Source organism: Salvia splendens, chromosome 13 (genome assembly GCF_004379255.2).
Source record: "Salvia splendens isolate huo1 chromosome 13, SspV2, whole genome shotgun sequence".
Lineage (NCBI taxonomy): Eukaryota > Viridiplantae > Streptophyta > Magnoliopsida > Lamiales > Lamiaceae > Salvia > Salvia splendens.
The window spans coordinates 22,993,801-23,007,459 of record NC_056044.1 but is presented as its reverse complement, the minus strand read 5'-3'; the positions used below and the strand labels follow the sequence as shown (position 1 = coordinate 23,007,459).

Genomic DNA, 13,659 nt, shown 5'->3' with positions numbered 1-13,659 from the left:
TATACCGAAATTCGGTATACCGAAAATTTTGGTAAGATAAAGGTACTATTTTTTCACATACCGAATTTACGGTAAGATATACGGTATGGTGGTTTCGGTAAGGTATATCGTACCTACCCACCCCTAGTAGTACAACTCCGATTTATTAAAAAAAATTGAAAGAAAAAGAAAAAGGGGAATAGAAAAAAAGTGGAAAATCTCTTTAAATAAAGGTGCCAAACAGACATGTCTCACAGCAACTACCAAAGTTCAAAACCTCGATAAATTTCTCTATCATTTCCAAACAAATATTTCCCACATTCTGCCATGGGAATAAAACTCTCGCCGGCGTCCCCTGCCGGAAAATGGCTCGGCCTTGTCACCGCCGTCTGGGTTCAAGCGATTTCCGGCAACAATTACACCTTCTCTAACTACTCCGACGCCCTCAAAACGCTCATGGGACTCACTCAGCTCCAGCTCAACAGTCTCTCCGTCGCCAAAGACGTCGGAAAAGCATTCGGCATCTTCGCCGGCCTCGCCTCCGACCGCCTCCCCACCTCCGTCATCCTCCTCATTGGCTCCGTCGAAGGCTTCGTCGGCTACGGCGTCCAGTGGCTCGTCGTCAGCGGCCGAATTCAACCCCTCCCTTACTGGGCGGTAAGTGTGCAACCCTAATTTCACATTTACACCAAAATCCCCAATTTCTGACTGAATTTGCTTAATTGATTCAATTGTAGATGTGTATCTTTCTATGTATGGGTGGAAACAGCACTACTTGGATGAACACTGCGATTTTGGTAACATGCATTCGGAATTTCCGGAAGAATCGGGGTCCTGTTTCGGGGATTTTAAAAGGCTACGTCGGTTTGAGCACCGCCATCTTCACCGACGTCTGCTCGGCGCTGTTCGGCGACGATCCGGCGAAGTTTCTGCTGATGCTCACCGTCGTTCCGTTGATCGTCTGCCTCTCCGCCATGTTCTTCCTCCGCGAGATCCCGCCGTCGAAATCCGCGGTGGAGGAAGGCGAGGAGACGAAATTCTTCGGCATAATCAACGTAATCGCCATTGTAATCGCTCTATACTTGCTCGCATTCGACGTCACCGGCGCTCACGGCCGCTTGTTCTCGCAATTCTTCGCCGCAATTCTCCTAGTTCTACTGGCCTCGCCTCTTTTGATCCCGATTTACCTCAGTGTGAAAAATTTCATCCGTTTGGGCAGCGAAGCCGTCGACGTGGAGCAAAGTGTGACGGAGCCGCTCCTGGCGGCGGCGGCAGAGGCGGAGAAGAAGGTGGAAGTGGTAAATCAGGGGGAGAAGAGGCGGGCGGTGATTGGAGAAGAGCACACAATTGTTGAGGCGGTGCAAACCGTGGATTTCTGGATCTTATTCGGGTCGTTTTTGTGTGGAGTTGGAACGGGTCTAGCGGTGATGAATAATATGGGGCAAATGGGTCTGGCTCTCGGGTATGCGGATGTATCCATGTTCGTTTCACTCACCAGCATTTGGGGATTTTTCGGCCGGATCTTATCCGGGTCGGTTTCCGAGTACTTCATCAAGTAAGTTTTACTATTACGTCTGCTTTGCTTACTTGCTAAGTTTTACTAGAAAGTTCCTCCTTTTCCGCTTATTTTGGATATTTCATAGTATTTCGGTACAGATGAGAAATAGGGTGCGGCTCATAATGCTAACTTTTCTTAAATTGCTAACTTTCTAATTCTTGCATGTGTCGTGTGAGACATTATACTTAGTATTTATCGACCATTAAAGGCATTAAAGTTGCATCAATTGTGTTAAATTAAGTACAAAGTCTCCCTTACTGGTCGTACACTTCAAGCACAGCTTGAATCTACTTTACAATATATGCCATAGTTTGTCAATGAAGATCCACATTTTTCAATTTTTCCTAACACCCAACTTTGTATTTTATATGTATAAATTTTTGATCCACTAAAGTAAATGGTGTCGAAACTTCCTAAGTCTGTCTCGTGCTATCATATATAGTTAAAGACCCATCGTAGTCACAACAAGTGGGTTAATAAATGCTTAATCAAAGTAATTAATCTTATATCAATGATAGTGGTTTGGTCATGATACATAATGGTGTAACTTATGGAAATATTTGTAACTGTAGGAAGGCTGGGACACCTAGGCCTGTTTGGAATGCAGCTTCACAGATTCTAATGGCAGTGGGATATGTTGTGATGGCCATGGCTATGCCAGGATCACTCTACGTGGGCTCCATTGTGGTCGGGATCTGCTATGGCGTGCGCCTTGCCGTCACAGTCCCCACAGCGTCCGAGCTCTTTGGCCTCAAGTACTACGGTCTCATTTACAACATTCTCATTCTCAACCTCCCGCTCGGCTCCTTCCTCTTCTCCGGCCTGCTCGCGGGCTTCCTCTACGACGCTCAGGCGACGAGCACGGCTGGAGGCGGCAACACGTGCATTGGCGCCCATTGCTACCGGCTGGTGTTTGTGGTTATGGCGATTGTGTGTGTCATTGGATTCGCCCTTGATATGCTGCTGTGTGTGAGAACCAAAACAGTATATGCCAAGATTTATGCTAGCAAGAAGTCTAAGAAATCTTCATCTAATATTGTTCAATAAGATAGACAGAGAGAGAGAAGGGCTGACTGGGAATTTTAGTCTCAAAGATGTCCTATTGTCAAATTTGTGTGTTTGATTAGTATTTTTGGTGATGGGTTTAAATCAAATTGAGGGTGGCTAACCCTTAGTATTTTGCTTAAAAATGTGATATTCTAGTCAAAATGTCTTTTGCAATTGTCAATTTCATATACAGTACAAAATTCATGTATTGTATTGCCCCACGTATCAATGAATTAAGAGTATTGCTCAATTGTATTAATAGCATACGAGATTTTTTGTACTTTGTGGTATAGTTTATAGTTTTTGATGTTTTCCTTATCTTTGTAGAAAAAAATACTTTTCTATTTTAGTAATCATGCAAAATATGTAAGTATCTTGCAAGATGCACAGATCGCTTCCTAAATGTTATCAGTGGCGGAGCTAGGTGGGGTTAGGATCGGCCCACCCCACTGCCGGCGGCCCTGGAGAACCCCCGGTAACGACCGCCACCACCAACCTGCGCCTCATCTACCGTGCAGATGTGTTACCTGCATTTATTTTATCACTAGGCTTTAGTTTTGGGCTTGTCTTGTAAAATTCTTTCTAATTAATTTCAATATCCAGCCCAACAAATATATTGTACTACTACTATGCTTTACATAATTCAGATATTTCGTAATAATTATAAATTGGAAAGTCATGTATTCCTATATTAGTTCCAAGTTACAGTCCAACAATCCACATGCTATAGACAATAAAAGCCATATAATCGACCGATCCATCGTAGTGAATAAATTTAATTAATCGATCATGTCATGAATATTGTAAATATTGATTGTGATTGACTCGATTTTTATATTGATGGATAAATTTCTTTTGAAAAGATCTCAAGATTTTATCTGAAATTTCTTTTTAAACAGACCTCAAGATTTTATAGGTTTTTTAGTGCTAGGGTAATAATGTGTTAAACAAGAAGTACAACAACTGGAAAATCCTTTGGTAATGATAATTTGGCGAGGTGAAATTGATGAAAATGAAACTGTTGTCGATCTCGGATAATATAAGTGTTAAAGTCGGTAAGGGCAATTCTTTCTATTCACTGAATTATAATACAGAGTTATACATTTATAGGCTAGCTATACTCTATGTAAGGTAAACTTAATTTACCATGAACGATACTCTAATCTTGGCAAGATATACTCCAAATCAATTACATATTATTTCCTCATTCTATGTGATATTCTTCTAACACTCCCCCTCAAGCTAAGTAACGGAGTTTCCGATACTTAGCTTGCACAATACTTCTCGAAAAGACTTTGAGTCCACCGACTTTGTCAAGATGTCGGCCAGTTGATCTTTGGATTTCACATATGGCATCTCCACAATTTTTGCTTCAAGGTTCTCCTTTATGAAGTGTCGATCTACCTCCACATGTTTCGTTCTATCATGTTGAACTGGGTTCTCGGAAATACTTATCGCTGTCTTGTTATCACAGAACAATCTGCAAGGAAGGATCGAACAAAGGTCCAATTCCCTCATGAGTCACTGTAGCCATAGAACCTCTGTTAACCCACTCTTGATCCCTCTGAATTCCGCCTCTGCACTTGAAAGTGCTACAACCTTCTGCTTCTTGCTTCTCCATGTAACAAGGTTACCTCCTACAAAGGTAAAATACCCCGCAGTAGACTTCCTATCATTCGGATTTCCTGCCCAATCTGCATCAGTGAAACCATGTATCTTCAAGTGTCCGTGTTTTTCAAATAGAAGTCCATGTTTCGTTGTTCCCTTCAGATACCGAACAATTCTCAAAACTGCTTCCCAATGTTCCTTTTGCGGTGCATGCATAAACTGACTGACTACTCCAACTGCATACGCAATATCTGGTCTACTATGAGACAAATAAATGAGCTTCCCAACTAACCTCTGATATCTCCCCCTGTCGGCCAAGGTTGCTCCATCTCTTATTCGTAATCCGTGATTGCACCATTGGAGTATTTACGGGCTTGTAGTCGACCATCCCTATCTCTGCTAGCAAATCTAGTATATACTTTCTCTGATTTATGAAGATTCCTTTTTTCGACCTCAGTACCTCTATTCCCATGAAGTACTTAAGAAGGCCTAGATCTTTCATCTCGAACTCATGAAACAAATTCTTCCTTAGTTCGGCTATCTTCTCCTCATCATCTCCGGTAATGATCATGTCGTCTACATATATAATTAAACACGTGATCTTCCCATTTCTTTTTTTGAGAAACAGAGTATGGTCTGAGTTACTCTGTCTATACTCATACTTCTTCATTACTTCTGTGAATCTCCCGAACCACGCTCGTCGGGACTGTTTCAGCCCGTATAGTGTTTTCTTGAGCTGGCAGACTTCCCCATCAGAAAAATCTTCTGTGAACCCCGGCGGTGGTTCCATGTATATTGGGTTTGACAACTCCCCGTGTAGGAACGCATTTGTCACATCGAACTGGTGAAGCGGCCAGTCCTTGTTGGCTGCGATGGAGAACAACACTCTCACGGTATTAATCTTGGCAACTGGTGAGAATGTTTCAGCATAATCCACACCGTATGTCTGGGTGTATCCCATCGCCATGAGTCGTGCCTTATATCTCTCGATAGTCCCATCTGGTTTTTGTTTAATCGTGAACACCCATCTGCATCCGACAGTTCTAGCTCATTCGGGCAATTTGTTCTTAACCCACGTACTGTTTTTCATCAACGCTTTCATTTCAGTGAGCATTGCTTCCCTCCACTTCTTATGTTTCATTGCTTCTTCGGCTGACTGTGGAATTTCCTCTTCTTCGTACAGTGCAGCTTCAAATGCCCGGGCCATTTTAGTTAGGTTTCCTTGAACAAAGTTTGTCACCCCATAGCGGCTCTTCTTCCCTATCTTTTCAGGGGAATATCTCTTCGGCGGAACTCCCCTTGTACTTCTGTGAGGAAGCATATATCTCCCGGTGTCTCCATCCACAGTGTTATCTTCTTCTTGGAGATCTATATCCCCTAGATTAGTAATAACCGGACTTTCAACAGTACAAGGTTCAGGAATTACCTCGGATATCGTCGGAGAAGGATTGCTCGGGAGCAGATGAGACGACTCTTGTGGAGAGACCTGCTCAGTAGCAGTGACTGTCACTGGGTCTGTTAGACCCTCGATCGAGGAGCTTGGCACTGGCACAACCCAACTTAGATAGTCCTCAGAATTAGATTTATCTGGACCCTTCTCCCCCTGACTACTAAGGTGGGTGTTATAGAAAAAATCGGTTTCAAGGAAGTTACAGTTCATAGTGGTGATAATTTTCCGAGTGTGGGGATCGAAGCATCTGTATCCCTTTTGGTTCACCCCATACCTACAAAGACACATTTGATTGCACACGGGGACAATTTGGTTCTCTCATGTTTAGGGATATGGGTGTAGACGGAACAACCGAAGACTTTGAGCTGGAGGTTCAAGTGTTCGGGTATCTTGGCTTGTTTAGATAGTGCATCAAGTGGGGTTTTCATGTTTAGGATCTTGGTGGGGAGACGGTTTATGAGGTAGATGGATGTAGCAATTGCTTCTGGCCAAAAATATTTAGGGACTTTGGAGTCAATCATTATAGCTCGGGTCATTTCTAGGATTGTCCTATTTTTTCGTTCTGCTACCCCATTCTGTTCAGGTGTATAGGCACAAGAGGTTTGGTGGATTACTCCTTTTTCTTTGCAAAACTGGATCATATCACTGTTAACAAATTCACTCCCATTATCTGACCTAAGGGTTTTAATAGTGGTTTGGAATTGTGTCTAGATCATTTTGAAGAAAGAGGTAAATCTATCAAACACATCAGATTTGTTTTTCAAAAAATATATCCATGTCATTCTAGTGCAGTCATCAACAAAAATCACGAAGTATCGGAAACCATTCCCACCAACAATTGGTGCAGGACCCCAAACATCAGAATGTACTAAAGAAAACATGGATTTTATACGAGTGTTTGTAGGTTTAAATGATTGTCTGTGGCTCTTGGCCAAAACACAAGTTTCACAAGAAAAATCAGAAGGAATTGAAAGGTTCGGATAAAGCAATTTAAAGTAACCAGGAGAAGGGTGTCCTAGTCTTCGGTGCCAGAGCCAAGTTTCCTATTTCGTGGATCCGTGAGCCAACATTGCACTGCCAGTTTGAGCTATCTCGTCCACGTAGTAGAGTCCTTGTTTCTCAGTGCCACGCCCAAGAATCCTCCTCGTCGGAATATCCTGCAAAATACAAAAGTCGGGCTGCATTAGGAGTGTACAATTCAGTTCTTTAGTCACATGACTAATAGACATCAATCTTTGGGATAATGTGGGAACATATAAACAATTCGTGAGCCGGAGAGTAGGTGATATCTCAATAGTACCCGCCCCCATGACAGTAATAAACTCCCCACTTGCAGTCTTAATATAAGATTTAGCAACATCATGTAGATCAACAAAATCACTCCGATAAGGTGTCATAGTATCAGTTGCCCCGCAATCAAATATCCAACATGTAGTACTCGTATTACTAGAAACATGAAACGCAACGGAAATATCTCGTAGGGGTGCAAATTGATTGACATGCACAAAATTGGGGCAATTATGTAATTTCTGAATATCTGGGGTTTTCTTTTCGAATTTAAGGAAGTCAGGGGGGTTGATTTTAATAGGATGGGGTCTATTTTTATAATTCTCGTTTTCTGGGGTTCCAATGTTAAAATCATATATGTGCCAATTAGGGTTTGGCTTAGCACCAAACCCGTTACCTCCTTTTCCGCCGCCAGTCGGCTCCGTCCACTCCGTGAAATTCTCGGTGCCCCGTACGTTGCCGCCGGCCGGCGAACTCGGCTGATGCTTCCCAGACCCCGGTCTAGTCGTTTCCCCATGGTTGTTGATTTCGATTCGTCTCGGTGCCCCATCGCCGTTCACCCCGACGGCCATCTTCGCCTAAGCTTGGGTAGCTCTAGCCTTCTACCTGTCCTCCCACCATTCGGGGTAGCCTAACCGCTTAAAGCAGGTCTCCCATGTATGTTTTTGCCTCCCGCAGTGGGAGCACCATAACTTCGAGGTGTCTGGGCGATTTCCCGTCGGTCAGCTGGTGGCTGCGGAGCGCGGTGGTGGCTGGCTGTTGCGGTGTGATGGGCGGTTGCTCTGTGCGGTGAAACCATGTTAAATTTCTCCCCCAAATGACGAATCGGTGTCCCCACCATTGGCTAGTCCGGTGGGTGAGGACGTCGAGCTGCCTCCGTCTTCACCCACCCATATGCCGCTTCTACTGATGGGCTGATTCTTCTTTCAGGATATCCCGCCGGATCGAGTCATACTCTTGATTCAATCCGGTCAAGAACTTGATCAATTGCTTTGAGTTCGAATGGGTTCGAAATTGATCGATCCCCTTATCACAACAGTCGATAGGTTACTTCTGACAACGATCTATATTGATCCATAGTCCATGAATCCTCCGGTAGTATGTTTCTAGATCGAGATTTCCCTGTTTGATATTGATCGCCTTTTCTTTTATGTCGTAGATGAGGTAGCGGTCTGCCTTGTTTTCGAACGTGACCGCCAGGCTGTCCCACAAAGCCTTTGATGTTAGGTGATGTGCAAAGTCGGCGACAATCTCATTTTCAATGTTGTCGACGATCCACGAGAACACCACAAGGTCGTTCTCCTCCCACTCATCGAACCCCTTACTGCCCGCTTCTGGAGGTTCCTTCCTGATGTAGGAGTAAGCTCCTCTGCCCCCTATCTTGACTTTCATTAGTCGAGACCATAGAGGGTAATTTTTCCCGTTCAATTTGAATGCTACCGTGATGCTTTTGCTATTTCGTAGGCTTTTCGTCTGATTTGGATTGGGTTTCGTCTCCTCCTTTGTATCTGACATGTTTTTGCTGTAGGATGTGGTTTCTGGATTTGATTTTTGGCTAGAAAGAGTCGAGAATTGGTATTGGCAATGATGAAATTTTTCTGAGCCTAGGATCGTTTTTTCGGCTCTGAGGCCATGTTAAAGTCGGTAAGGGGAATTCTTTCTATTCACTAAATTATAATACAGAGTTATACATTTATAGGCTAGCTATACTCTATGTAAGGTAAACCTAATTTACCATGAACGATACTCTAATCTTGGCAAGATATACTCCAAATTAATTACATATTATTTCCTGATTCTATGTGATATTCTTCTAACAATAAGTGTTATTTAAATTATATTTATAAGTGTTATTTAAATTATATTTTATTTTTTATAAATGTAATCACTTGAAGCACATCGTTGTTTTTTCTTTTCTCGAAATTCCTCCTTGTATCTCCATGACTCCATCTCAAGTAATGAATGGTACAAGTTATGTTCATATTCTTTAATTACTCATCACCAAGAAGCAGAGATTTTTCTTTGTAATATTGGTTTGTCAATAAATAGACTTTAAGAATCAAATGGGCTGACTAGAGAAATTTTATGAGTAAAAGTGGTGTGGTGAGTGCCAATGAGGGGAGGCATTTCTCTATTATTAATAAACTTTAGGAAGCTTATATTTTCATACATAGAACCGTATTTCAATTGTGTTATGAAGCAAGATCTAGTTTTATCTTTATTTCAAAACGTATGATTTGATATTGTACGAACACCATGTTAAAGTTACTATCTTATCCTAAGAATTATTATTTGAGTTATCATATAACTGCCCGTTCAATTCTTGATTTTGTTTTCCCCTTGAATCTTACCCTCAGTCACGGTTTCCTGAAATTTACTATCCTTGACAAAATACAATAGTAATAAAATTCTATTTTTCAGAAACTAAATTTAAAGTCCGCTCTTCAATTTTTGGACTAATCCAAACCCCTAAAACTCATCTCATGCTCCACCAAAATTTAGTAAATTTAAGTACATTGCTACAACTAATAGTATAAATTTGGTGAGACAACTTTACCATATGAACCAAAGTAATAAGTTCTCGGTCATGACGGAGGTTTTCATTTTTTGATTTATCGTTAATCAATTCTTAATCACTCTAATCTCAAAACTAGTTTTACTTTTAATTGAAAACTATTCCTGTAGATTTAAATTATTATTTGTAGATTTATACCGTTAGCTTGAGCAAGATTTAAATCAGCTCCTTTGTACTTATCCGTCACGGGAGTGACACACCCCTTTTTGAAACATCAGATTCTTTTGCAATACAAGCATTCATTAGTACACACGTCCCATGTTTATATGTCTACTTATAATATAATAATGTAAACTTCCTTTCCTAGTGTCGAGGCAACACCTTTTTCAGTTGAGCGACAATCGAATGATTGATTAATTATAACAAAATTAACTAATTAAATTAATTGATTTTCTCAACTTAATTGCTGGGACATTTCAGTTGAGGGACAATCGAATTTTTGGTCCCACTAACAAATAACTAAAACAGTAGTAGTTTATGTGAATCTATAGTGAAGATGCAAGAAAATAGAGCAAATGAATGAAGTAGTAAAGAGAGATTAAGAAAGTAATGAATTACTCCCTCCGTCCTAAGGAAGATGACCCCTTCTTTGGGCGGCACAGGATTTTATGCAACTTTATTTTGTGTGTTAAGTAGAGAGAATAAAATAAGAGAGAGGGAATAAAGTATGGATAAATGTGTTTCCACTTTTAGTAAGGGGTCATCTTGGTTGGGACAAACCAAAAAGGAAAGTGAGTCATCTTCAATGGGACGGAAGTACTAGGTTTGTATATAAGTGAAATAAAGGAGAAGAGGCAATGAAGTGTTTGGCTTGTGATCAATTCCGCTCCACTTAATTCTCTCTCATCATTCCTTCCTTGTTTATTATTCTCCACACAATTTTACATATTTCTCTGCAACTCTTTCCTTCGAAGCATGTCTCAAACGCCAATCCTCGCTGCTCTACTTTTGTTCTTCATTTCCATCCCGGTTTCATCCTATGGTTCTGTTCTCTCTCCCTTTCTCTTTCTCTCAATTTTCAATATATATACTGACGCTACCTTCTTGTTTATTGCAGATGGGCCACTTTATGATTCAACAGCTTACACTAAGGTAGCCACCATTCTTCTAATACATTTTACTCTATTCTAACTATGGCTATTTGGATGCTCCCTCAACATGCCTACACATTTTTTATCCACACATTTACTAATTTGTTATGTATGTTGAACAGTGTAAAATACAACCTGAGCCACCTCTATACAATGGAGGGATGCTCAAGGATCAGCAGCAGCACACCATTCCAGACACCGGAGATCGACAAAAATCATTCTCGTTTTCTCTTAAAAACCTAGATGCTGCCACAAAATACTGCTTCTCCAGTTGAGTCTCGTATTTCAATCTCATATTTCAATTCATCAGTGCACACACATTTTGTCATGTCACATATGTTATGTCGGGTTACAACTTAAGTGTCTCCGAACTTGAAATGTGATCGATCGTGTTACAGTTTGGATCAGGATCAAGGATGCCGAATCAGCCATGATAACAGCCAGTCTAGTAACACAAGACACACGCCTAAAATGCATCGGAACCGTGACAGCATATAAAGGGTGCTGGTCATTTCTCAAGGGTGGATTTGTATTGTCTTCCCCTTCAAATTCAAACACTCTTTACATCAAGGTAACTAATTAACTAACACATGCACGTCTGTTGCAGTCGACAATCCAAAACAACATTCATTAAATATGATCATATCCAATCCTACTATACTAAGTTTTAACTAGTCTGCACTACAGAATTCAGACAGTAAGGATGTCGTCGGTATAGAAATCGCCAGCGCTTCTCTGCAGCCTTTCACTCCACAGCAATGGAGACTGAATCAAGACACCAAGATCAATCAGGTAAGGCAATGCCATAAATCATTCATTTATCCTAAGATCATAAATCATCTCCTTTTATCTGCAGGCGAGAAAACGAGCCGTTACAGTTCATGTTTCAGACAGGGAGGGCAGACAAGTGCAGGGAGCTTCAATAAGAGTAGAGCAGCTCTCGAAAGACTTCCCCTTCGGATCAGCCATAGCCGAAAGCATCATAGCAAATCCTCCCTATCAGAAATGGTTCGTGGAGAGATTCAACGCAGCAGTGTTCGAAAACGAGCTCAAATGGAACGCAACCGAATTCATACAAGGCCAAGTGAACTACACTCTCCCGGATCAGATGCTAGAATTCGTGCAAGCCAACCAAATAACAGTGAGAGGCCACAACATCTTCTGGGAGAATCCACAATACATCCCCAAATGGGCCCAAAACCTGACCGGATCCGCCCTCGAATCAGCGGTGACCTCACGAATCCAGAGCCTTATGCACAAGTACAGAGGAGACTTCGTGCACTGGGACGTCAACAACGAGATGCTCCACTTCGACTTCTACGAGGACCGCCTCGGCCCCAACGCCACGCTGCACTTGTTCAAGGCCGCCCACCAATCCGATCCCCTCGCCACGCTCTTCATGAACGAGTTCAATGTGGTGGAAACCTGCAGCGACGCAGAATCAACGGTTGATGCTTACGTTTCAAGAATGCGAGGCCTCCAACGGGGAGGAGTCACGGTGGGAGGGATTGGGCTGCAGGGCCATTTTGATGTGCCTAATCCGCCATTGATGAGAGCTGTTCTTGACAAACTAGCCACCCTTGGCCTTCCTATTTGGCTCACTGAAGTTGATATAAGCAATGAATTCACCAAGGAAACACAGGTTAGATTACTTTTTTTTAATAGGTAAATGAATATAAATTTAAAGATCGCGTTAATTAATTGAGTGAGTGTTGCAAATTGCAATGCAACCTAACAGGCTATCTACTTGGAGGAAGTGGTGAGGGAAGGGTTCTCGCATCCGGCGGTTAACGGGATTGTGCTGTGGACGGCGTTTCGTCGGGGGAGGTGTTACCAGATGTGTCTCACGGACGGTAACTTTAGCAACCTAGCGACGGGGGAGGCGGTGGACAAGCTTATGAAAGAGTGGAGTAGTGATGGGTTGGAAGGGAGAAGTAATGAGCATGGTTCTTACAGCTTCTTTGCTTTCTTAGGTGAATATAAAATCACTGCAAAGTATGGTGATAAAACGGTTGATTCCACATTTTCTCTTTCACAGGGCAGAGAGACCAGACATTTTAATATCCAACTCTACTGAACCCTCTTACGACAATCCAGTTCAATACATAGACACCTTCTTTATCTTTTTCTCTTTTTTTTTCAAATTATTACCGCTAGAGATACAAAACTTGGGCTCGAGATTACTCTGACCCTGAACCCAATATTGATGGAAGAAAAAATGTTTTGTCAACTGAATTTGTGTTTTAGTTGCATTTATTACGTCCTGTTAGATTGCTCAAATAAATATTCGTCCATAAAAAATAGTTTTATTTTGTTATTTTGGAATGTCTACAAAAGAAATAGTCTCATTTATAAAAATAGAATTTTTTTTCTCTAATATTTTACCCACTTTTTTTCATCTATTCTACTTTACCCACTTTTTCTCCTCCCCTCTCACACTTTACCAATTTCGTACCGTCCACAAATGAGACTTTCTACATTAATTTTGGTGGTTTTCGAAAATCATCTCCGCACAACAATGATAAGATAGCGGCAGATAAATTGATTTCATTGATCAAATCTAATGCGGATCTACTTTTCCAATACCAAAAGGTCACCCCTCAAGCTGTTAGAGTTAAGCGTAACGATGTTAATTCAAATCCGATACTGATAATAAAAAAAAATTGAAAATCATATTTCAGTCCATGTACAACTTTCACTAAGCTTTCCAGTTGCTAATACGATTATTCACTACTGAAACGGTGACGATAGTCTACATTGGGGGGAAAAGAGGGGGAATAAAATTTCATTTTTTATAAGTTGTGACATTGTAAAATGGTACTCATAATTAAAACTCTATTGTGTGATCATGATTCAAAAATTGATGAAATGGAGCGGAAGGAGGCAGATTGTATGATAGAGCATACTCCGGCCTATAATAATTGTAAACGCTTATTTGAGGGCAACCACAGCTATAGGTTGTTGGAATCGTTGCGGTCAAAGAACTTTGACCAAGAATACTTCCAACGAGACATTTAATTTTATGAAATTAAATAATATAGCGTCGATCTACGTTCGTAGTAGA

The 13,659-nt window shown here is 41.4% G+C and overlaps 2 protein-coding genes across 4 annotated transcripts; both read left to right on the top strand.

The window, feature by feature from the left end:
• The first annotated feature begins 227 nt into the window (after positions 1-227).
• LOC121762909 (protein NUCLEAR FUSION DEFECTIVE 4-like) lies at positions 228-2,834 on the top strand. Its single transcript, XM_042158936.1, has 3 exons — positions 228-636; positions 717-1,534; positions 2,110-2,834. Exons 1-3 carry the CDS (start codon positions 307-309, stop codon positions 2,582-2,584), a joined length of 1,623 nt encoding a protein of 540 aa, XP_042014870.1. The 5' UTR covers positions 228-306; the 3' UTR covers positions 2,585-2,834.
• Positions 2,835-10,320: 7,486 nt separating this feature from the next.
• Positions 10,321-12,944, top strand: LOC121760199 (endo-1,4-beta-xylanase 5-like). Of its 3 annotated transcripts, XM_042155846.1 has the most exons (7): positions 10,321-10,486; positions 10,562-10,596; positions 10,718-10,865; positions 10,994-11,166; positions 11,271-11,387; positions 11,452-12,237; positions 12,334-12,944. In XM_042155846.1, exons 1-7 carry the CDS (start codon positions 10,420-10,422, stop codon positions 12,670-12,672), a joined length of 1,665 nt encoding a protein of 554 aa, XP_042011780.1. In that variant the 5' UTR covers positions 10,321-10,419; the 3' UTR covers positions 12,673-12,944. The 3 variants fall into 3 exon arrangements, with proteins under 3 accessions (XP_042011780.1, XP_042011779.1, XP_042011778.1); XM_042155845.1 differs by having other exon boundaries at positions 10,321-10,596; positions 11,283-11,387; XM_042155844.1 differs by having other exon boundaries at positions 10,321-10,596.
• The last annotated feature ends 715 nt before the right edge of the window (positions 12,945-13,659 follow it).

What these genes read in the sequence shown, in the direction of transcription:
- LOC121762909 (XM_042158936.1), top strand. Translation starts at nt 307, where the DNA reads ATGGGAATAAAACTCTCGCCGGCGTCCCCTGCCGGAAAATGGCTCGGC. An exon ending in AACCCCTCCCTTACTGGGCG is followed by an intron (nt 637 to 716) that starts GTAAGTGTGCAA and finishes ATTCAATTGTAG; the next exon opens with ATGTGTATCTTTCTATGTAT. An exon ending in GTTTCCGAGTACTTCATCAA is followed by an intron (nt 1,535 to 2,109) that starts GTAAGTTTTACT and finishes TTGTAACTGTAG; the next exon opens with GAAGGCTGGGACACCTAGGC.
- LOC121760199 (XM_042155844.1), top strand. Translation starts at nt 10,420, where the DNA reads ATGTCTCAAACGCCAATCCTCGCTGCTCTACTTTTGTTCTTCATTTCC. An exon ending in CACAAAATACTGCTTCTCCA is followed by an intron (nt 10,866 to 10,993) that starts GTTGAGTCTCGT and finishes ATCGTGTTACAG; the next exon opens with TTTGGATCAGGATCAAGGAT. An exon ending in AAGACACCAAGATCAATCAG is followed by an intron (nt 11,388 to 11,451) that starts GTAAGGCAATGC and finishes TTTTATCTGCAG; the next exon opens with GCGAGAAAACGAGCCGTTAC.